Source organism: Chrysochloris asiatica, unplaced genomic scaffold, assembly GCF_000296735.1.
Source record: "Chrysochloris asiatica unplaced genomic scaffold, ChrAsi1.0 scaffold00021, whole genome shotgun sequence".
In the NCBI taxonomy this organism is placed as follows: Eukaryota; Metazoa; Chordata; class Mammalia; order Afrosoricida; family Chrysochloridae; genus Chrysochloris; species Chrysochloris asiatica.
In genome coordinates, this window is record NW_006408539.1 from 10,351,796 (window position 1) to 10,375,873 (window position 24,078).

The window sequence follows — 24,078 nt, forward strand, 5'->3', positions numbered from 1 at the left end:
TGAGCTTCCGGATGAAGACAGATTAGGGAAAAGGAGAGGGCTATTTCTGAATATTTAGCCACTGCAAGCCTTGTGAAGAGCAGTGGAACCCTGTCAGATAGCACCAGAAAATTGAATGCTGAAGCATGATGAAGGGCACCAAAAAATGGTCTGATATAATGCCAGAAGATGAGCCCCTCAGGTTGGAAGACACTCGAAATACGACTAGGGAAGAGCTGCCTCCTCAAAGTAGAGTTGACTGTGATGATACCAATAAAGAAAAGCCTTCGGGACCTTCATTTGCTGATGGGGCACAACTCAAAATGAGGAGAAGCGGATGTAAACATCCATTCATAATCACAACATGGAATGTATTAAGTATGAACCTAGGAAAATCAGAAGTTATCAAAAATGAAATGGAACATATAAACATCAATATCCTAGGCATCCGTGAGATGAAATGGACAAATATTGGTCATTTTGAATCTGATAATCCTTTGGTTTACTATGCCAGGAATGGCAATTTGAAGAGTAATGGCATTGCCTTCTTCATCAAAAAGAACATTTCAAGATATATCTTGAAGTATAATGAGGTCTGTGATAGTATAATCTACATACACCTAGAAGGAAGACCAGTTAATTCAAATTTATGCAGCAACCAGTAAAGCCAGTGCTGATGAAATTGAAGAATTCTTCCAACTTCTTCAGTCTGAAATTGATCAAACACACAATCGAGATGTATTGATCATTACTGGTGATCAGAACAAAGAGGAAGGATCAGTAGTTGGAAAATATGGCCTTAGTGATAGAAACGATGCTGGAGAGCACATGACAAGAATTTTGCAAGACCAAAGACTTATTCATTGCAAACACCTGTCTTAAACAACATGAAAGACTATACACATGGACCTCACCAAATGGAATACACAGAAATCAAACTGGCTACATCTGTGGGGAAGAGACATTGGAAAAACTCTGTATCATCAACCAAAACAAGGTCAGGGACAGACTGTGGAACCAGACCATCAACTGCTCATATGCAACAAGTTCAGAATGAAGCTAAAGAAAATTAAAACAAGTCCATGAGAGCAAAACTTTGACCTTGAAAATATCCCTGAATTTAGAGATCATCTTAAGGACAGATGCAATGAATTAGACACTAATGATCAAAGACCAGAATAACTGTGGGATGACATCAAGAACATCATACAGGAAGAAAGCAAAAGGTCATTAAGAAGACAAGGAAGAAAAAAAGACCAAAATGGATGTCAGAAGAGACTCTGAAACTGGTTCCCCAGCAAAGAGATGGAAGAAATATGGAAGTGAAAGAGCTAAACAGAAAAATTCAAAGGGCACCGCGAGAAGACTAAGTATTATAATGAAATGTTAAGACATGGAGTTAGAAAACTAAAGGGAAAGAAAACGCTCAGCATTTCTCAAGCTGAGAGAGCTGTAGGAAAAAAATCAAGCCTCGACTTGCAAGAGTGAAGGATTCTATGGGCAAATTATTGAATGATGCAGAAAGCATCCAAAGAATATGGAAGGAATACACAGTGCCAATGTACCAAAAAGAAATGATTGATGTTCAACCATTTCAAGTGATAGCATGTGAGTAAGTGATAGCATATGAATATGAATAAGAATATGATAGCAATGGTACTAAAGGAAGAACTCCAAGGTGCACTGAAGACATTGGCAAAGAATGAGGCTCTGGGAATTGATGAAATACAAATTGAAATCGTTCAACAAACTGATGAAGTACTGGAGGCACTCACTCATCTACGTCAAGAAATTTGAAAGACAGCTACCTGGCCAACTAATTGGAAAAGGTCCATATTTGTGCCCATTTCAAAGAGAGGTGACCCAACAGAATGCAGAAATCATTGGACAATATCATTAATATCACATGCAAGTAAAATTTTGCTAAAGGAAATTTAAAAATGGCTGAAAGGGAACTGCCAGAGGTTTAAGCTAGATTCAAACAGGGATGTGGAATAAGGGATATCATTGCTGACATTTGGTGGATCTTGGTTGAAAGCAGAGAATACTAGAAAGATGTTTACCTGTGCTTTATTAACTATGTAAAGGCTTTCAACTGTGTGGATCATGATAAGCTACAGACAACGCTGCAGAAAATGAATATTCTGGAACCTATACATAACCCAAGGAGCTCTGGTAGTATAGTGGTTACGAACCAGGCTGCTAATCTCACGGTCGGCAGTTCAAAACTACCAGCTGTTCCACAGGAGAAAGATGAGGCGTTCTGCTTCCGTAAAGATTTATAGCCTCAGAAACCCTGTACAGGGTTGCTATGAGTCAGAACCGATCCCACGGCACATAACAACAACAAACATTCAACCTGTGTGCTGAGCAAATACTCTTTGAGAAGCTTGATCATATGAAGAAGAACATGGCATCAGGATTGGAGGAAGACTCATTAACAACCTGCAATCTGCAGATGATACAACCTTGCTTACTGATGAAGACCACAGCCTTCAGTATAGATTACACCTCAACGGAAAACAAAACAAAACAAAAACCTCACCACTGGACCAATAAATAACATCATGATCAATGGAGAAAAGATTAAAGTTGTCAAAGACTTCATTGTGCTTGGATCCACTATCAACACTCATGGAAGCAGCAGTCAAGAAATCAAATGATGTTAATTTGGGCAAATTTAACATGTTAATTTGGGCAAATTTTGTTGCACAAAGCCTCTTTAAAGTGCTCAAGAGCAAAGATGTCAGTTAAGGACTAAGGTGTGCCTGACTCAAACCAGGATATTTTCAATAGCCTTATATGCAGGTAAAAGTTGGACAATGAATAAGGAAGACCATAGAATTGATGCATCCGAGTTATGGTGGGTGTTGAAAAATATTTAAAGTACCATGGACTTCCAGAAGAACAAACAAATCTATTTGGGAAGTAGTATAGTCAGAATGCTTCTTAAAAGCCAGAATGATGAAACTGTGTCTCTCATCCTTAAAACATATTATCAGAAAGGACTAGTCCCTGGAGAAGGACACCATGCTTGGTAAAGTGGAGGGTCCGTGAAAAAGAGGAAGAGCCCCAATGAGACGGATTGACAGCAACAATGGCTCAAGCTTAACTATTATTGTGAGGATCTGCAGGACTAGACCATGTTTCCTTCTGTTGTGCATAAGGTGGTTATGAGTCAGAACCAAATCAGGGTACCTAACAACAGCAACAAAGAAATGATGCACTTTTGTCTTCAAAGTATTGTCCATCTGGTTATAAAGTCTGGAAACTGATCTGGACACTGTGGAATCGTAACTCGGGGCACTAGTTTCAGTGCCAACTGAGAATTTTCTTTTTTCAATTAGTGATAATCCAACAAATTTCCCATTTCCACCTAATGTTGGAGAGTATGTTCCTGTGCCCAGGGTGAAGAATTTAAGAGACACGGGCAGCTATTAAGTCCTGGCTTGCACGCTTGTGTGTGGGCATGGGCATATACACACACCCACGTTAGTACCCTCCTCAAGCCCCAGCTGTAAATCCTGACCTCTTCCTGCATAAAGCCCAGCATGCACTCTCTCACTCGTGTCTACTTAGGGATCCTGTCACACCCCACTCCGGGGTGTAATCAGCAGATTTGGGATCAACAAAATAGCTTCAGGTTGAGCTAACACTCTCTCCTAACTTGAATTAAATATGCAATATATGAGATCAGCTGTGAGAAAAAAATGCTGTGACTTTATCCTAAATAATGAATCCTACCAAGCCCATGTATTTTCTCTGAAAAAAGAGAAATGAAACTGATTTTTAAGACCAGCTGAAGAGGTTGTTGTTGTTGTTAAGTGCCACTGAGTCGATTACAGCCCACAGCGACCCTGTATATGGTTTCAGAGGAGCAGCTAGTAAACTTGACCCGCCGACCTAGTGGTTCAAACAGGTTTGCAGTCTGACGCATTAACCCACAGCCACACCAGGACTCCAGTTGAAGAGGTAGGTGGCTTGATATTACTTTAGGATGGTTCACTGACAGGCTTAATCTGGGCACCGTAGAGAAGAAAATCCCACTTTTCCAGACCTGCATAATCATCATTGCCTACATAATTCCAGTCGTAAGGACTGAAGGGAATTCCGACCCATAGCGACCATAGGGTTTCTGAGGCTGCAAATCTTTACGGGAGCAGAAAGCCTCATCTGTCTCCCATGGAGCAGCTGGTAGCTTTGAACAGCTGACCTTAAGGTTCACAGCCCAATTCGTAACCACTACGCTACCACCAGAGTGCTGGTTATTTACCGTCGACTCCGCAACAACATGCCACTGATACACATTTAAAGGGCCTGGAACAATGTGCTCATTTCTCCTTCCTCATAGCAGATTTTTCTTTGTGTGGGAAAATTGTTTCCATTGAGTAAAGGTAACGAGGTCAAGAATGTATATTCTTTTCCTCCACAGGAGGCCCGGGCTATTCTTTTCTGTATGAGATGCTGACTCCACTCAAAGCCAGGTCTGTATGTGGGCAGGGCTTGAAGAAACTGCCAGCAGGTCATTGTTCATCACCAGGGCAAACATTTGCATTTCCAAATTTGACAAACAGGATAACAACTCTAAAGAAAACCATCAGTAATTTTGTCCTACCAAAGACTACCCTCATGTGTGACCCTGACTCATGCACGAGTCAGAGGTAGCACGCTTGTCACCAGAAACAAAGGCCAATAAACCTCCTTTCCTGCTACCACCAAGACTGGTCTGGACCCAGCTCAATGTCAAGGATATTAGTTCCCTAGACTTCACATACCCTCTCAAGAGCTCCTTGAGTTTTCTGTACCATCTCCATAGTAACAGCCTCACACCCTAATGCTGTTGAGGAAGTGAAGCCTAGACCTCAGAAGAGAAGGGTGGGTTAGGCTGCACCCCACAACTCAGGAGAATTCATTTCCTAGTGGGACAGACAGACACTCAGGCTTCTATGAACCTGAACTCCAAACAGCTGAAGGAAAAGGGCAGAGGACAATTCTAGTCAACTATCTATTCCAGTAAGGAGCTCTGGTAGAATAGTGATTGCTAATTGGGCTGCTAACCTCAAGGTCAACAGTTCGAAACTGCCAGCTGGTCCACGGGAGAAAGATGAGGCTTTCTGCTCCCGTAAAGATTTACAGCCTCGGAAACCCTGTACAGCTATGAGTCGAAACCGACTCTACAGCACATAACCACCACCACCACCATCTACGCCCGTAATGTCCACCAGAAAACATAACCTACTAATAGAAAAGCCCATTAGAAGGGGAATAAAAAAGTAGATGGGTTCAAATTTCAAGGTTATTATCATTGTAGGAAAACTAAAGTGTATTCTAAATCCCTCATATCTAATCACTTTAACTAATTTTTGTTTTATTAACCAGCAAATTGGTTGTTAAAACTTTAATGAGATCATAATTATTTACTGATACAATAAATCCTGATTATAAAGATGTGTGAATCCTGATCCTTCGACTTTCTGAACTAGATGAATTTTCAGGCTTGGAGAAAATAATCATTACAAACTCTTTATAGATCCATCAGAGATTTCTTTAATCCACTTAACTCCAAATATAGATCAAATTCTGGTCCTATGTCATTTCTACATTCTTTGAAGAAACTATCATTCACACATTCCAAGTTACTATGACATTTAAAGTATCCACAGGCTGAGACGGGTGACACATAAAGGTAACAGTCGTTATATTCTAGTGGTTATGTTGTTTTCTCTGTTTTTCTAATGTCCTATCACATGGGCATGTAATTTTTATAATAAAAGAATGACAATTTAAGAAAGAATTCAAGGTTACAAAACACAGCTGACTTTATAAAACAATTCTTAAAACCACTGCGCAGGTGGAAGACATTTGGCTGCAATGCAGATGTCAGTGGATGATCGTCCAAAGGGCTCCGGGATGGAGGGAGGCCAGGACCAAGACTGTCCTCGGAGATAGGGGTGGGGCACAGCTTCCCACCACAGCATGTGTGATGTACAATGGATGTCGACACACTTCTCAGACTCTTGTGCCTGGGAAATTTCAACAGACTTGTGGAACCTGCATTTGATTAGATTTAACAGTGAGGAAAGAGAGGCTCATATAAAAGTAGTGAAACAACCAGTGAGTTGTGGCATCCCTGGCAAAATATGGTGGCACAGTGGTCAAGCACTCAGCTGGTAGCCCAAAGGTCGGCGGGTCAAGCCTACCCCACAGCTCTGCAGGAGAAAGGGCTGGTGATCTGCCCCCGTAGAGACGACAGCCTAAAAACTCTAATGGGTACGGCTGCTCTGCCACGTGGGGCTGCTGAGTTGGAATCAGCTGGACGGGACGGCAGGCACCCAACAACAAAAACCAGCCCGGGGACAAAAGCAGCCGTTGTTGGCAGCCACCCACCTCACCGGCAGCCAGTATCCATGGGTCGGGAAGGGTTAGGCAGCGTCACACACTCAACGTGTGTTCACTAACAAAACGGCAGTTACCAGGGGGCTTCAGAGCATTCGTGGGGAAATCCCCCCGTCTTTTCATTCTGCTTTTCCACAAACATTTTGAAGTCCCACTCCCTTGATGACCCGCTAGAGGTGGGGACCCTCTCCAGAATCTTGCAGGATGCTTTGTGGACACTATAAACCAAAACCTCTGTTTTAAGATGTGTACATCTCATCAGGAAGATTTCTAAAACTCATTTAAAGAACAAATAATAACAATAGTCTACTGGGCATTCCAAATGAGTACTTTTACCCAGAGAGAAGGAATATAAATGTTTACTGTGTAGGTCTGTAAAAACACAATTCCTTCAAGAAGAATTTGAGGGTCTATCCTTGCAAACAATCCAGTGATTTGGGCTCGAAGGCTGTACACACAGCACTGAGACTGCCTTCTTGAGCTGGTAATGCCATCTCCCTGCTGCCCACCGGAGGGTTCTGGAGGCTGGGGCCTCTGTGGAGGTCACAGCTGCTGGCTGGTGAAGAAGGATTTCATCTCTCCGCAGACGGGATTAGGACAGAGCGGGCAGCCCAGTGTCAACTGCTTGGAGCAGAGCTCGTTGGACTGAATGTGCGTGAGCACCAAGTCGGCCAGGGCCTGGAACAGACAGATGGCAAGAGGCAGAGGTCTGTCAGGAGCAAAAGACACCCCGTGCGTCTCCCACCACCACTCTGCTCTGATAATCAGTACAGTTTGGGGGTTTCTTTTCATCTGAACTCTGAATCCTTTGAAGGAAGGTCTACAAAGCCTTCTTTGCCAGAGAGTCCTCATTGGAGAAAAAGTTAGAGATGTGAGAAAATGAGATCCTCTCCCCCACCCTCTAGAAGAGCAGACACAGAGGTGGGAGGAAGTAAGGAAACTGGGGAGGCTCTAAAGGAGAAACAAGCGAGAGTGTGAGGAATTCGATTTCATTTTTCTAATTAATTGGAAGGCAAAATGTTCTAATATGTGAAAAAGCCAATATTCTGTAGGCGTTTCTCAGAGGATTGCTTGCTCCCCGCCTGTTGGATGAGTGCGGCCGGCTGTACAGCTGCAGGTACCTTAGAGAACAATGGATTTCCATTCAGAGACTCTGCTCTTCGGATATTCTCCACTCCACACTGACTCCGAGGAGAAAAGGGAGGGAAAACAAACACAGTTAATGTTGCTTTCTAAGAAACTGACTGCTACAAAACACATACACACACAGCCACACACAACTCAGTGGTACTTCAAAGCATTCACAGACTGCTCAGCATGAGGCATGGGCCCGGGACCAGGCACATGTAGATCTTCATCCCTGTGATCACAAATTGCCCTTCCATTTTGGGGTCCCCCCTTCCCCAGCATCTCCCCACATGTGGTGTGGTTCCCAGTTACAGGATGCTCTGGTCCCTGCAATCTGCTCACCAGTCTTTGTTCGGTCCTTCTGCAGACTCTGCCCAGGCAGTGTGGTGCTTTTATGAAGTGAACTTTTAATACCAGAATATGACAAAATGTAGCTGATTTATCTACAGACTGCATAGTGTACACAGAACTTAGGTTGGATGCAAATCTCAATCTAGCTTTTAAATCTATTTTTACACAGAAAAAAAATTTTTTTTTTTAAAGCTAAGGATTTTTTTTTCTGGAAACACATAGCTAATTAGCCTTTCTATGACCAAGAAATAGGAGGAGGCTTCAAAGTTTGTGGGAAAATCCCATGTAAAACTCAGGTAGGTAGATTCACCTTTATCCCTTTCCTACTGACAGTGTTTCACGTGCTTTTTCACAGACCTGCTGATCTGTTCTTGTGAAGACTACAACCTAGAAAATCCTGTGGGGGGGGGGTTCGTCTCTGTCACATGGGTTGTCACGGGTTGTCATGGGTTGTCATGGGCTGTCACGGGTTGTCATGGGCTGTCACGGGTTGTCATGGGTTGGAGATGATTTGACAGCACCCAGCATGTTGCAGTGAGCATCAGAAGACAGACACGGAGAAGAGCTGAGGTTCAGACAGACACGGAGAAGAACTGAGGTTCAGACAGGCCCAGGAGAAGAGCTGAGGTTCATACAGGCCCGGGAGAAGAGCTGAGGTTCAGACAGGCCTGGGAGAAGAGCTGAGGTTCAGACAGGCCCGGAGAAGAACTGAGGTTCAGACAGGCCCGGGAGAAGAGCTGAGGTTCACACAGGCCCGGGAGAAGAACTGAGGTTCACACAGGCCCGGGAGAAGAACTGAGGTTCACACAGGCCCGGGAGAAGAAATGATGTTCAGACAGGAACAGGAGAAGAAATGAGGTTCGGACAGGCACAGGAGAAGAACTGAGGTTCAGACAGGCCCGGGAGAAGAGCTGAGGTTCAGCAAACATGTTGTTCCCACCTTGAAGATGTTTCTTTTCAAACTCTACGTAGGTCCCCATGGAACCCTGGAGAGCTGACAGGACAAGCCAGGAAAACACCTGCCCAAACTGAAAATGTGCCTGTCACCCTTTACCCCGAAATTCTATTTCTAGGAAATGATCCAATAAAGCCATTGGGAAAATGCAAAGAGAGACTGAAACTTATCACAGAGTTGTTTGAAATGATAGTAGAAAATCAGAAACATTTTAGATGTGTGCTTATCAGGAATTTTTTTTAAAAACATTAACTATACAGATCTAATGGAGTCCTGGCGTGGCACTGTGAGTTAATGCGCTAGACTGCAAAGCCATTTGAACTGTAAGGTCAGCAGTTCAAGCTCACCAGCTACTCCTCAGAAACCCTATACAGGGTAGCTATGGGTTGGAACTGACTCGACGGAACTTCACAACAACAACACATACAGATCTAAGCATATTTACTGATTTGGGACCATTATAGGTTTTTAAGGGAAAAAAGAGTAAAATATAATCTGTTAGACATGTGGATGAGTACAATTTTTATTAAAGTGCACGAACACACATACATTTAGAAAAAGATGAGAATTCTTACCGAAAGATTAACAGATGTTCTCGGTCTCTGAGAGGTGGAGTCTACTCTGGGTGTTAAACTCTGAACTCTCTGAACTCTTAATTATTTTTGTTATAAGAAAGCAACACAATGACCTACACCTATGGGTGCAGTAGCTCAAAAGATGGAACAAATCTTTATAGCAAAGATCATTCCCACCCCCTGCATACACAGAGTAGACAGGGATGGGCAACTTGGACATTGGTTACCCAATATGGGGGGGGGGGGGTGGTTACAAAGGCAAGAAGTGACTGGCTTACAAGCTTTCAAGAGGGAACCTAGATCCAGAGAGCATGGAGGAAAGTAGAATCTCCACTGAGTAGTATACAATCTGTCTGGGTGGGGCTGATGAAAGGAAATATAGATAGGTCTCTTCTGATACAATAGTGAAAATTGTTATCAGGACTGATTGTGTGGGTTGGAAATGTAAAGGTAGATGTTTTGAAGCAAAAGAAGGGGAGTGATTGACTTTGCAGTCTAGGAGCAGAGGTCCCTGGGACCATCAAGGAAGAAGAGCAGAGAGTGGGACTCTACCCAGAGAAGTAGTGATGCCTGAGATGGAGGCAGAGACGATGACGTGGAAAGATGGAGCAACTGGAGACTTTAGACCCAGAAAGGGAGAGGGACTGTACGCTGACGACCGGGAGGCAGACTTGCAGGGTATACCCTTTGTTGGTTGATGATGCATGGAGGGGATTGTAACCATGGCAATGAAACAATATACGATAGGATGAATGTAAAACTAATGTTCTCCCATGTAAACGATCACATAATTCACAATAAAACATTAGAAAAAAAAAAAAAGCAATACAGCTATTTCTATCCTGGGAAAATTCAAACTACTTTTTAAAGAAAGTTGTCATAAACTCAATATATTCACCCATCACAATAATGAATAAATCACAGCTAGATGGGTATCTTTACTCCTGAAGATTGATTTTATTAGCAGGGATGGGCACTGACTTCACCTAAAAAATTCTGTCTGCCCTCAGTTCCTAAGAGAAAAAAAATAAAGACACTCGAATTTCCTTAATGTTTTAAGGGTCTTTGGTAAAGAGACAAAGACTCTAGACCTGAAAGGTTCAGCCAGAGAGGGGACTCGGGTAGGGGGCCCCCATATCCCTCCACCTCACGGGGAGGAGCTGCAGTTTGCTGACATAATGAGACCCCAAAGGAAGGCTCAGGACAGTGGATGTCCATCAACTTCCTGAGCAGCAGCATCTACTCCTGGAAGCCGAGCTGGGCACCCTCCCAGGCCCCACCCTGCTTTGTAGCCTTAATAACCAAGCTCAGTCCCTAGTACAGCCCTCTCGGTGGGTTCTGCCGGTTGTTCTAGGAAATTACTGACCCTAAAGGAGTAGCCAAAGTCCAAGGTGAGGGGGCTGGGAGTGTGTGTCAAAAATTCCAGGGTACAGCGAGCTAAGCCTCACAATATTCAGAGGGCTTCTGTGGACCCGGTTGGGGACCTGGTTGGCAAGCAGTGTGAGGAGACCCGAGGACTCCTGGGCCCAGAGTCAGTGACATGGCCACAGAGGACTCAAGTGGAGAATGGAGCTGCCAGCTGATGGGAAGAGAGGGCATGTGCACAAGTACACCCACACTTGCAGATGACACCCACGTGACCAGGACTGGATGACTGGATGATCAGAGCTCAACCAGGAGAAGAAAGTGGGGGGGTGGGGGGTGGGAAGAAGACTGAGCTGATCCAAGCTGATGAACTTGACCTATGCATACGAATGCAGTGACACAAAAGAGGCGATAAATCCTTACAGCAAGAAACATTCCCACCCCCTCCACACACAGAGTAGACAGAGAGGGGCAACTTGGACATAGGATACCCAAATGGGGAAGGAGGGATTACAAAGGCAAGAAGTAACTGGCTTACAAGCTTTCAAGAGGGAACTTAGAGCTAGGGGGCATGGAGGAAGGCAGAATCACCAGTGAGTACTATCCAATCTGTCTACATGGAGCTGATGAAATGAAATACAGATGGGTTACATGTGATACTGTAGTGAATAATGGTTATCAAGACGGATTGTGAGGGTTGGAAATGCAAGGGTAGATGTTTTGTATCAAGGAAGAGAGCGATTATTTCTCTAGTCTAGGAGCGGAGGTCTCTGGGACCACCAACGGATAAGAAACGAAACTGGACCCCACCCAGAGAACCAGGGATGCCTGAGATGGAGACAGAGATGATGACATGGAGGGATGAAGCGGCTGGGGACTTTGGATCCAGAGAGGGAGAGGAACTGTGGGCTGAAGACTGAGGGGGGAGAGGAGAATGCAGAGTACGGGCTTCTAGGATATGCTCTTTGGTCGGAAGACGATACATGGAGGGGATTGGAACCATGGCAATGTAATGATATACGATGGAATGAATATGGAACTGAGGTTCTCTCATGTAAACTATCATATAATTCACAATAAAACATTAAAAAAAAAAAAATTCCAGGGTAACAGACCAGAGAACCCCCAAGATTGTAGCCAGCAGGTCAGAAGGGAGGGTGTCACAGGGCCTCCCGAGTTTGTGGCAGGTGTCTGGGGTCTGGAGGACTATGTCCTTCATCTTGTGAGCTCTGGTCCAGCTCCGGGGGGCGAGGGTCAGTGGAGGGAGGCTGCCGCCTGGGCAGTGCAGTCAAAACAGGACAGAGAAGGAAAGTGAGCATGTGTTATGGCCTAGCCGTGTCAGAAAAAAAGTGGATTTGAACAAATATCTGGTATGAAAGAGGCTTCAAAAAGTCCAAGGAAAAATGATATTAAAGGATCATAGAATTTTCCCATGAACTTTATGAGGCCTCCCTCACTCTATCACCAAAAATCAACTTGATTAGTAAGTAAAAATGGTTTAGGAGTGTGAATGTATGTGAACTGCCATTCAATTCACACAAACACTCCGTTTCAAACAAGCTGGTGTGAACTGTAACATGCACTCCAGTCTTTGTGGCGAGTGGAGGGTGTGGGGGAAACTGCAGAGGGCTTCATTTCCTGACCTCCATAGGCAACCGTGAAACCTTATTTCAGCCAATTACAACTTTCCCACAAATCCTTTATCAGAACTACTGACAAGTAATTTAGGTCCTCCCTAACTCCATCACTGTCTGATTGATGACCAGCGCCAACACACCAACACCTGGGGGTCCGAGGCTGGCTGCAGCTCTCCCCCTACCCATTCTCCAGCCTGCCCTGCACCTGCCACCCGGTCCCTGAGAGGGTGAGGTGTTCTTTGTGGCCCAGCCTCCATCAATCACTCCGTGATGACCAGAGCCAGGCGCTCTGGCAGAAGATGAGGTGGGGGAGAGGGCCTGTTGGACGCCACCAGTTCCCTGGTTCCTATAGAAACCGTACTACAAGCAGGACTCAGAAGCCAGGAGAAAGGTGAGCAGTAGTTTTTCTACATCCTGAGTGGTTCTGAGACACTGAGGATGGTATTTGTTATTTCAATAACCAGATTGATCACAGCAGGGGTGCAGACAGCTAATTAAGCTAGCACACAAGGATGACCAAGGAATTACAGCGCGCAGAAACCTCAGTGCGTACCCCACCTACTCTCCTGAGTCAGAGCCTCAGTCACAGGCCTGGAGACCCAGCGACACAACATTGTCAGAGCAAGACAAACTGGGGAACAATGGAAACGTGTCCCTCAGAACTGGGGAGAAAGGATTCTGTGTTTCTTAAAGAAATGTAACTTCGATTACTTTCAAATAGCTCAGTCACACAAGACAAACAGAACATTGCTGCCTGCAGTGGGCCCTGGACTGCCCGGCTGTGAAGGCACGGCCACCTCTTTCCACTGTCCACGCGGAATTAGCTTGGTGTGCCCTGTTACCCCTCCGAGGGAGTCCCACCACAACAGCCAGGGTTTACCGGATGGGGCGCATGCAGACAAATACGCTGAACTCGGTTTCTGCATGATACAAGTAAACAACTGCAGAAAAAGGTTTCCTTTTAAAACCAGGCCGGGAGGGGAGCTTATAAATCAGATTGGAGCACTTACCTCTTTGGCTAGAACCTGAGAGTACTCGATATCCAGTTCATACAGCGTTTCAATGTGATCGCTTGTAAACGCTATGGGAACCAAAAGAATGTTCTTCCTGCCCCTCTCGCAGAGTCCTTTGATGGTCTCGTCTGTTTGAGGGCCCAGCCAGGGCATCGGCCCAACCTGGGAGAAAGGGAGTGAATGATACAGGAACCTACTCCCACATCCCCCCCAAGACCCTTCCCCTGCACACACACAGCCATTAGGGCTTGTGCCACTAGACACCTGCTTTAATGGGTTTTGGTATTTCCACATCTAAGCTTGAGTCCTTCTAGAAGTTGGCAGAATGTAAACAAGTAACAGTTTCTGGCAGTATAAATGTGGATTCCTCCTTCCATCCTATCTGCTTACAAAGTTCTTTATACCCATGGTGAGCAATCCAGTTACAAACCAGTCTATGTGAAAAGGCCAAAGCTAATGGTTTTACTACTATGTTCTAAAATGTTACTGCTGCTGCTGTTGTTGTTGTTGTCATCGTCACTGAGTCAGTTCCGACTCACAGCAATCCTGTATAAGGGTTGCCAAGGAGCAGGTGGTGGGTTTGAACTGCCGACCTTGCGGTTAGCAGTCAAGTGCTTATCCTACACTGCCAGAGCAGGATCTCAGATAGACTTCCTTAACAGAGCTGATGGCCTGCAAGTGTGTGGGAGCCACCTACCTTGGACTGCCACACCAGTCGGTAAGGGTTGGAGTAGCCCAGCTTATCCATGACTCTTTGGACAGTGGCTCCGACCTCCTGAGGATAGGGGTCCCCTCTGTTGACCACCTGCAGCAGAGACACGGTGAAGGGCTGTGAGTCTAAGAATGAGTCCTCACTAATGAGAACTACAAGCTGAGCTTAATCGCCCAATGTCCTTGGGGCCATTGCCTCACCGGCTAAAGGAGAACGTCACATTCGGTGATCCCTAAGGGCCCTGAGAAGATGTAAAACTTTATATTCTAAATTATTCGTATTAACAACTATGATAGAGGGAAATGACAGAAAAATCAGGTAAGAAGTGTCAACATGGGGTGGGAATGTCTACGTTGGACATCACTTGAGATTTAAACAGTGTTGTGTGGACAAGGAGTCCCTGGATGGCACAAATGGTTCAACACTAGGCTACTAACCAAAAGGTCAGTGGAAGAAAGGCCTGGTGGTCTACTTCTAACAGATCACAACCATTGGAAACTCTACGGAGAGCTGGAGCTAACGTGATCGTAACTGGCTGGCTGGCTGGAGAATGTAGACAATGATTATGGGGGTTATGGGGACCAGGTGACCAAAAGAGGAGAATGCTAGCGGAATAGAGGAAGAAAGCAGCAGCCCATTAGAGGCTGCCCAAGAAGCTGACCTGTGCCTTCTTGTCCTAACGGACTGAGTCTAAGGCTCCAGGCACAGTGAGTACTGACAAGGACAGCTCATTCACCAGAGCCTTGTACACGCTCCAGGCCAATGTCACTGTAACTCCTGTCACCTTCAATTGTGTGTGGAGGTCCCCCACGCCTGCTGTGTGTCTCTCCACAGCACCTCTATGGAGTTCTGATGTGGTGCTATATAATAAACACTGGACTACTAACTGTAGGGAGTCCTGGGGTGGCAGTATATAATAAGTACCAGGCAGCACTGTCGGTCTGAACAAGGTTGAGGGATCAAACTCAGCAGCCACTCTTTTGAAATCTTACACAGCATCTGCATGGGTTGGAACAGCAACAACAGCATCTTGATAGCCTTTTCTGAGACACTACTTAATCATCTCCTTTCCACCTCCACCCTCTGGGTAGACTCTGGAATGTTTTGTTCTGTCTCACACCACAAACACTTAAAACAGCACCTGACCTATGTTATTGTTGTGAAGTGCCTTTGAGTAGGTTCTGACTCATAGTGACCCTGTATAAGGTTTCCAAGGGGTGAATGATGGATTCGATCACCAACCTGGCAGTTAGCAGTCTAGTACTTATCCTACAGTATCACACTAGGATTCCCGGGCATGTTGCTATTGTTAAGTGCCATCAAGTCAGTTCTGACTCATAGTCACCCCATATAAGATTTCCAAAGAGCAACTGGTGGGTTTGAACCACCAATCTTTCACTGAGCAGTTCCATGCTTACCCAATAGCACCACACCAGTAATATGTGCTTAAAAGATATTGTTGAAAGGAAATACTAACAAACTATTTTAAGATATTTCTAAAAGTTCATCAGAAAGTAATTGTTGTTGTTGTTGTTAAGTGCCGTGGGGTCAGTTCGGACTCATAGCGACCCTGTACAGGGTTTCTGAGGCTGTAAATCTTTACGGGAGCAGAAAGCCTCATTTTTCTCCCACGGAACAGCTGGTAGTTTCGAACTGCTGACTTTCAGGTTCGCAGTCCGATTTGTAACCACTATGCTACCAGAGCTCCTTAATTGTTTCTGGGGGGGAAAGTGGGGAGAGAGAGTAACCTGCTACAATTTGATGAACTTGACCTATATTTATGGATGTAGCAGCTCAAAAAAGGGAACAAATCTTTACAGCGAGGATCACTCCCAGCCCCTCGGTACACAGGGTTGACAGAGATGGGCAACTTAGACATTGGCTACCCAAAATGGCGGGGGTGGGGGCTTACTTACAAAGGCAAGAAGTGACTGGTTTACAAGCTTTCAAGAGGGAGCCTAGTTCCAGACAGGGCGGGGGAAGGTAGAATCACTACTGAAAGATTTCCAATAGGTTGGGACCAGGCTGGCGAAAGGAAATGGGGTAAGACTCTTGTGGTACAATAGTGAATAATTGCCATCAGGACTGACTGTGAGGGTAGGAAATATAAAGGTAAACGTTTTTTGACAAAAGAAGGAGAGTGATAGATTTTGCAGCCCAGGAGCGGAGGTTCCTGGGACCATCAAGTGAGAAGAACGGAGAACAGGACCCTACCCAGAGAGGCAGTGACGCCAAGGATGGACGCAGGGACAATGATAAGGACAGATGGAGCAGCTGGGGACACTGTACTCAGGGAGGGAGAGGGACTGTGTGCTGACAGCCGGAGGCGGGCCTGTGTGGTGTACCCTTTGGTTGTTTGATGAGGCATGGAGGGGACTGTAATCACTGCAATGAAAAGAAATGTGATAGGATGAGTATAAGGCTGATGTTCTCCCATGTAAACCTCACAATAAAAACTTAAAAAAAAAAAAAAGTAATTGTTGCTATTGTTAAGTGCTGTCGAGTCAGTTCAGACTCATAGCAACCCTGTATAGGGCTTCTGAGGAGCAACTGGTGAGTTTGAACCACCAACCTTGAGGTTAGCAGTCCAGTGCTTATCCTACAGCGCCACACCAGCACTCCACAAAGCCATTAAGATGTGTAAATGTAGAAGTTAACAGGGAGATAGAAGGTGCCACTTGGAGAACAGTTATTTCCCTAAGTCAGAGCTGTTAATTGCCCAAGGGTAATTTGGAACATAGGATTTTACATCTTCTCAGGGACTTTGGGGATCACTGGGTGTGATGACCTCCTTTTGCTGGTGAAGAATTAACCCAAGTGCAATAAGCAGCACCCATCGGTGGGTACTAAAATGAGTGGGCAGATGTCTGAGCAACAACAGGACATTTGCACCATCTCAAATATCTCACCCAAGAGATTCTCCATTCCAAACTTGACAACAGACAAATCCAGTTGTGGCCACCTCAGCCATGCATGTGGTCACGGCTCATGTCAGCAGCACACTGACACCATGCACCCCTAAGAGTTTAGGGGTCCAGCACCCCTGTGGTCCTTCTCAACGAAGCCTCAATCTGAACACAAGAAAATGTCAGACACAACCAGGAGAGACAGTCTACAAAGTACGTGTAAAACACCTCTTCAAAAGTGGCAAGGTCATGAACGAAGAGGACGAAAGCAAAAGCACCAACACTTTGGAAACCCTGGTGAAGTCTGAATAAACTCTGATACTTATTGAGCAGTGGTGTGACGTTGTGGGATAAGCACTGGGCTGCTAGCCGAAAGGTGAGCAGTTCAAACCCAGTAGTCACTCCTATACAGGGTCGCTATGAGTTGGAACCGACATGATGGCATGTAACAACAATAATGACATGGTATCAATGCTAAATGCTTAGTTTTGAACATTCCATATGGTGAGGTAGATGTTCACATTAGAGGAAGTGTGTGAAGGGTATAGGGAAACCTCTATAAAATTTTTGCTACTTTTCTATCAGTCAAAAACTTTTTTTTTTAAGTCATTAGAAGTGAATGCACAGAAAAATAAGAACTTGCTAGATAAACCATAGAAGAACTGATGCATTTGAGTTATGGTGTTGGAGGAGAATATTGAAAGTGCCATGGGCTGTCAAAAGAACCAATAGATCCATTCTGAAAGAAGTGCAGCCAGAGTGCTCCTTGGAGACCAAGATGACCAAACTTCGTCTCTCATACTTCGGACATATTGTCAGGAGGGAGCAGTTGCTGGAGAAGGATATCATGTTTGGTAAGGTGGAGGGTCAGAGAAAGAGAGGAAGACCCCCAACGAGATGGATTGGCCAAGTGGCAGCATAATGGGCTTAAGCGTGGTGACAATTGTGAAGTTGGCCCAGGACCAGGCAGGGTTTCATTCTGTTGTGCATAGGGTCGCTATGAGTCGCTACTCACTCAATGGCACCTAACAACAACAACAAACCTCTTGAGCTGAGCACTCCTCCCCACTTCTCATTCCCAAGGCTTCCTGGCATTCCTTGTTCCCACACGGGACCCTTAGGCATCAAAAACCTTAGAAGCAGCGAGTTCAGTCCCCGGGGAAAGACAAAGAAGCAAGGCCCGGCTGAGCTGAGGAGAGGCCACACCTGGAATCGTCCACATAAGAAACAAGTTTTCTCCTCTGTGAGTCGGGGCTTCCACTTTCAGCACCACAGACAAGGTCTCATCACACACAACGCGGTTACAAAAGGCATGAGGGAGGGCCTGGAAGGTGAGCCCATAGAGGCCTTGCAGGATACCAGAAAGGAGGAGGACATAAGCTTGTTGAAGTAAGGCCCTTGCAGGCTTCCAGAGGAGACATTTCTCCCCAGGGCCACCTACTGCTGGGATCAGGGAAGGGCTAGACACTGATGACCACCAGATGGCAGTAGAGGCCAGTTGTCAGAGTGACCCCCTAGACCCTCAGGTTAACTCTGTGGGGCCATTCATTCAAGCAACCCTAAGAACATCACTCTCCCCTCTCTCCACAGTTGAAAGCGATGTGTTTAGAGCAATGTTATCTCTGAGCCGAGATAACTGGTGAATATACCAGACAGCACACGAGCTTGATCATCTTATTTACAAAAGTGCATCAGCCATGAACAGACTGCAGTATGTGTGTGAACAGCCCACTGAACAGTGATAAACTATGGCACTGCCTGAATACAACTTGATACGCTCAATATTAACTAGCCACAGAGTGGCTCCCTAGTCCTAGCAAGTTAACAACTAGTTACTTTGTGGATTTCAAACAGACCCAACCAAGTATTCTGAGGCCATAGGCCTGGGGCTGAGTGTGCTTAGTCATCACGGAGGGCTGGAGGGCCTCCAGCTCAGTACACCAGATGCATCACCTTCTGGACCATCCAAAAATGTCTTCTCTGAAATGTATGTGTGTGAACAGCTCTTCAAACGAACATTTTATAAAGGTTTATTACATCAGCATCTATTTACCAGATGATACTTGAATTCACTGCTAGTAAGTTTCAGGACAACAACTGGTTTCAAAGGGTCTGTCTAATGAAATGAGCTCCCTGTAAATTGGGGTGGGGAGCTTCATGTTTGAACTATGTTTAGGGCTGTGGCAGCTGAGCCCATTTTACACATTTAGAAAATGAAAACAAACCAACCCCTGAACACAAAGTCACACCCAAAAAAACAGTTCTGACTTACAGACATTGGCAGTGAGTGGGCAGAAAAGAGAAGGACCACCTCGTTTCTCTTCTCCAGTGGAAAATGGTCCAGCTCTTTGAGAATGTGGTCTGCAAAGCACTGTGGGAAGATCAGAAAATGAGAATGAGAAGGATGTAGAATAAGGAAACAGGAGGGAAAGAAAACACTTATTAGATGAGAGCTAGACCAAACACCTCCTCAAAAACAAGCCTCAAAAATAGAAAATTTTCATCGATACCAGAGATGGAGGCAGAGATGGGGACAAGGAGAGAGGGAGCAGCTGAGGACTCTAGATTCATGGGAAGAGAGGGACTAAGTCAGCCAGGAGGCAGACTTGCAGCATGTGCCCTTTGATGGTGTAAATTATTATATATGCCTGAGTGTTGTTGTTGTTTTTTAAAAAAGAGCTAAAGTGAATAGAGATACTGTTAACTGATGGTCCATGGAGGGGATTATATAATCACTGTAATGAAACAAGGTGTATGATTTGTTGAATGTAAAACTGATGATCTGCCCTGTAAACTTTCACTCAATCCACAATAAATACCTTTAAAAAAATTAAAATTTAAATTTAAAAATTTTAATTTAAAGGAATGCGCTTTTTAAAAATATTGCAAACAGTCCAGCTGTGGGGGCTGCAGAGGGCTGTGGACGTGGGGGCTGTGGGAGTGGGAGGCTACAGGGGAGGGAGGGCTGCGGAGGGCTGCAGGGGCCTGGGGAATTTGATGGGAAACTTCTAAAGCCCACTAATGGCCCTGCTTCCCTGGGGAGGAGCAGGCACACTTCCAGATGGGAAGGAAGCGCAGATGGGAAGGAGAGGTTGTTTTAAGCCCTCTCATTTGCTCGGTTAGCAGGAAAACAGCTTACAGGGTCTTTCTCAATCTCCCTTAGTTCGGCTTTCAGGCATAACACATCTGACAGAAATAGGAGAGAGAAGACAAGCCGATTCTATTTTTATGGAGCCAACCTTCCTAAGGACCAATGAAAGGTTGTCCACCACCCCCCTAAGTTCACCTACGAGGGAACAGGCAGTGGGTTAGGGCGCCCATTCAGTCACATCTGTGGAACTTGGACTGGAAGGTGAGCCCGGCCCTTCCTCCCAACCTCTGTCCACCAGACCAATGAACTCCCTTATTCTCCTCGGCATTTTCTGATTCCCTTTTCTGATTAGGTGCTGAAATGCCAGATCTGAAGAGGTTGGCTTTCTTCTGGCGCTTTAATCTTTGTCATTTAAATTATAAAGGAAATGCTACAAAGGACACTGTAGGTCAATTGACAAAATCGGAACAAGAACAGAGATTCAGATCAAAATATCAATGTTCAATTTACTGAAGCTGAACACTTACGTATTGTTATGTGAGAAATACACATGAAAGTATTTAGATGTGATGGGTGATAGTGTGTCTAACTTACTCTCAAATGGTTCAGAAAAAAGTTATGTATTCGTATATAGAGACACACACACAGAGACCATGTAAATCATACAGCAAATGGGACATATATTAACACATACACATATGTTAATGGGTCAATCTCGGTACAGAATAAGGAGACCTGCTGGTGCTACTGAGAAAGCGCTGGGCTACTAGTCACAAGCTCAGGGGTTCAAACCCATCAGCAGCTCCTTGGGAACTCTATACAGGGTCTCTAACAACTCTTAACAACTAAGGCATTTAACAACAGCAGGTAAAGAATAGGGCGTCTGTTCCTTAAACCATTTTTATTTTTAGGCTTGCAACATCTATCTGCATGTTTAAAATTGACTCCAAATAAAAAGCATTTGAAATCATTATAAAGGATAATTGATCAGAACCAGGCCAATTTTCATTTGCTGGTATTTTCATGTATCTGTGGTTAATACTATAGAAACAGCAAGCTATTCCCTCAGAAGTATTGAAACATTCTTATCTTTCCAGAATCTCAAAAGTTGGAAATAAATATCCTAAAGCACAAAAAGGTGCCTAGAGAATGAGTTACAGTTTCAAAATTCCCTATATAACAGATTAAACGCAAACCAAAACAGTGCATTGATTTTAGTATTAGGTAACAAAGGGTGCTCAGAAAGGACGGATTTGGGTCAATAGCCTAGATGGAAGACCCACTTCCAAGTTTCTATTAAAAAAAAAAAAAAAAACCTGCTACCATCAGTACAATTCTGATCATAGCAACCCTGTATAGACCGTCCGAGGCTGTAAAGTTTTCCAAAGCAGAAAACCTTAACTGTCTCCCAGAGAGCAGTTGGTGGGTTTGAACTGCTGACCTTGAGGTTAGCAGTCCAATGCTTATTCTACAACACCATTAGCGATCCTGCAAAGTATTTATAGGAGTCTAAGATAAAAAGCAATGTTGGTCCATGTAAACTATCACTCAATTCACAATAAAAGCTTTAAAAAAAAAAGCTGGAGAGGAGTAAGAATGATTTGAGTACTGCAAAGAGAGATGTGAAATGTGAATTTAAAACAATATAAAGGTTTTTGTATTAATTCAGTTAAACAGCAAATCTCCTCACGTAATCTACATAATTTTAACAACGAAGACACATCACTTCCGACTTCAGTAAGTGAAAACACAGTTTATTCTGGCTTCGCATGGACTCCAATGTGGTCACCACCGTGGGCAGTGGCAGGCCAGTAGGAGTGCGGCAGGACCCCCGTCTGGCCCATCTGCAGGGTCTTCTGGGCGCAAGATCTCTGAGCAATGAAAGAGCCTTCATTCACACCGTCAGCAAGGACAGAGCAATGCCGGTGAAATCCCCTTTCATTTCATGAACAGACACTTCCTCAGTTAAGAGACCTTTCCATCTTTCCACTTCCCCCTTTTCAAAGGCCTGGCATGAATTTAAATGCAAATCTAATTACTCTTTCCATAGGGACAAGCAAATGCTGAGCAGACTCTTCCACCAACCTCCGCAGCCACACAGCAGTACTGACCTGAACCCCCCCAACCCCACACAAAATTCCCGATCACAGGCATCCAAGGGCCAGACTGTGTGTGTGTGGGGGGGGGGGGGAACGTGGTGCCCAACAAACAGGTGGTTGGACACATGGACCAAAAGTATACCCATCTCCAAGGCAAGGCCCCTTCGTTTCACTTTTTACTGAACACAAAATTTCAACCCCCGTTAATCCCCTGCATCAAATGTAGGACTCAGGAATGCGTTCTGCTCTGGGGAGAACTAGCCAGAGTTTAATGATGTCTAGCGCCATCTAGTGGCAGTGGTTTTTTAAGTGTGACTGGGATTTTTAAAAAGTTATTAACTTGGTGTTTTCCTAGAAGTTAGAGAATACTCATGGAATAACAAATGGACTGGGTGAGAGCTAAATCACTTAATATTTCCTCTACATGAAATAACTTCCACAAAACAACAACAACATATTTGCAACTACCAACAACATTCTCATATTCAAAGGGCAGAAGACCAACAATAATATCAATTCAAAGCCACTAGCTCTAAAATGGAGTCCTGGTGGGGCGCTGCGGGCTAATACACTGGACTGCAAAGTCAGTCTGATCCCCAAGAGCGGCGGTTCAAACACACCAGTTGCTCCTAGGAAACCCTATACAGAACTGACTCAACAGCATTTAACTACTTTAAAATTATAGTTTTAACTAGTTTTCCTAAAATCAAGGAACTAATTAACATCAATCCTATCAACATAAATTATGTAGAATAAATGTGTATGCAGATAAATGCCACAGGCCTTTTCATACATGAAACTTTCTTAGATGAAATGTTAGCTTTATTTTCAGGTCTCCAAATACAGATATAGGTTATGTTTAAATTTTTTAATCTGTCAAAATTTGTAAGTATTTGAAAAGAGAAGATTTTATTTCATTTGTCCATTGTACAATCTATGAAAGCACACTGGAATGTGGTTCACCACAGCTGTGATACCAGGCAAGCTCTTTGTTAATGTTCTTCTGGCCTTTGTGAATACAGAACTCAGCAGACAAGTTTTGCTACCGTCTATGATAAACAGCCGGACTTCTGGTGTGGTGCTGTAGGATCAGCACTGGACTGCGAGCCACAAGGTCAGAAGTTCAAACCCACCAGCCACTCTCTTGGAAACCCTATACAGGGTCGCTGTGAGTAAGAACCGGCTCAACAGTCCTTCGCAACAACATGATTACCAGCGGTAATCTGAAGAGAAGAGTCTCACCATTTTAATCTTTAAATCTGCTTCTCTTTCTTAAAATAAGCCAAGAATTTAATACCTTTTTTAATCCCCAGCACACAATTCAAGCCAAGAAGAGTAAGGTTGGGAAGGACGTGCACCTGGCTCACACCTGTGAGTAGGCAAGGACGCCGGCCTGCCTTACCTGGATGAGGAGGGGATGCGTGGGCCACCTGTCTATGGCGCTCCACTTCATGGTCGGCTTCTTCCCCATTCCACTGTAATATCTGTAAATAGCATTTAAGCTGCTGCCTGCAATATACAGGGACCACTTTGTAAATGCATGTTGATTATGATGGAAATTTAAAAACAGATTAAGAAACTCAGTAACTACAAGTTCAAAGTAGGTGACTGCTTCCATACCTAATCAGTCTAATTACAGTCATTTCAATACTTTATAATATGCATATAGACTGAACTACTCTGCAAATGAGGATCCTGCAAAAGTAATCAATTTCAACAGACTTTCAAAGATTACTGAAGCCATTTCTAGTGAGAAACACAATGGCCACGGATTTATGAACTAGAAGCAGTTGTTGTAAAAACCAAGTCGTTGTAAAAACCAAGTCTCACAACTGAAAGCATACTAAATCTTTCCCCCTATTATGAGGGAA

The 24,078-nt window shown here is 44.4% G+C and overlaps 1 protein-coding gene across 1 annotated transcript in view; it reads right to left on the minus strand.

Moving 5' to 3' along the window:
- Positions 1-6,918: 6,918 nt before the first annotated feature.
- Positions 6,919-24,078, minus strand: part of FECH (ferrochelatase) — a 43,419-nt gene continuing 26,259 nt past the window's right edge. The window contains exons 6-11 of the mRNA XM_006837517.1: positions 23,610-23,716; positions 19,290-19,388; positions 14,097-14,204; positions 13,397-13,561; positions 7,497-7,556; positions 6,919-7,053 (exon numbers count right to left, since the gene is read on the minus strand). Coding sequence (XP_006837580.1) covers positions 6,919-7,053; positions 7,497-7,556; positions 13,397-13,561; positions 14,097-14,204; positions 19,290-19,388; positions 23,610-23,716 — 674 coding nt within the window. The remainder of the gene's footprint in view (positions 7,054-7,496; positions 7,557-13,396; positions 13,562-14,096; positions 14,205-19,289; positions 19,389-23,609; positions 23,717-24,078) is intronic.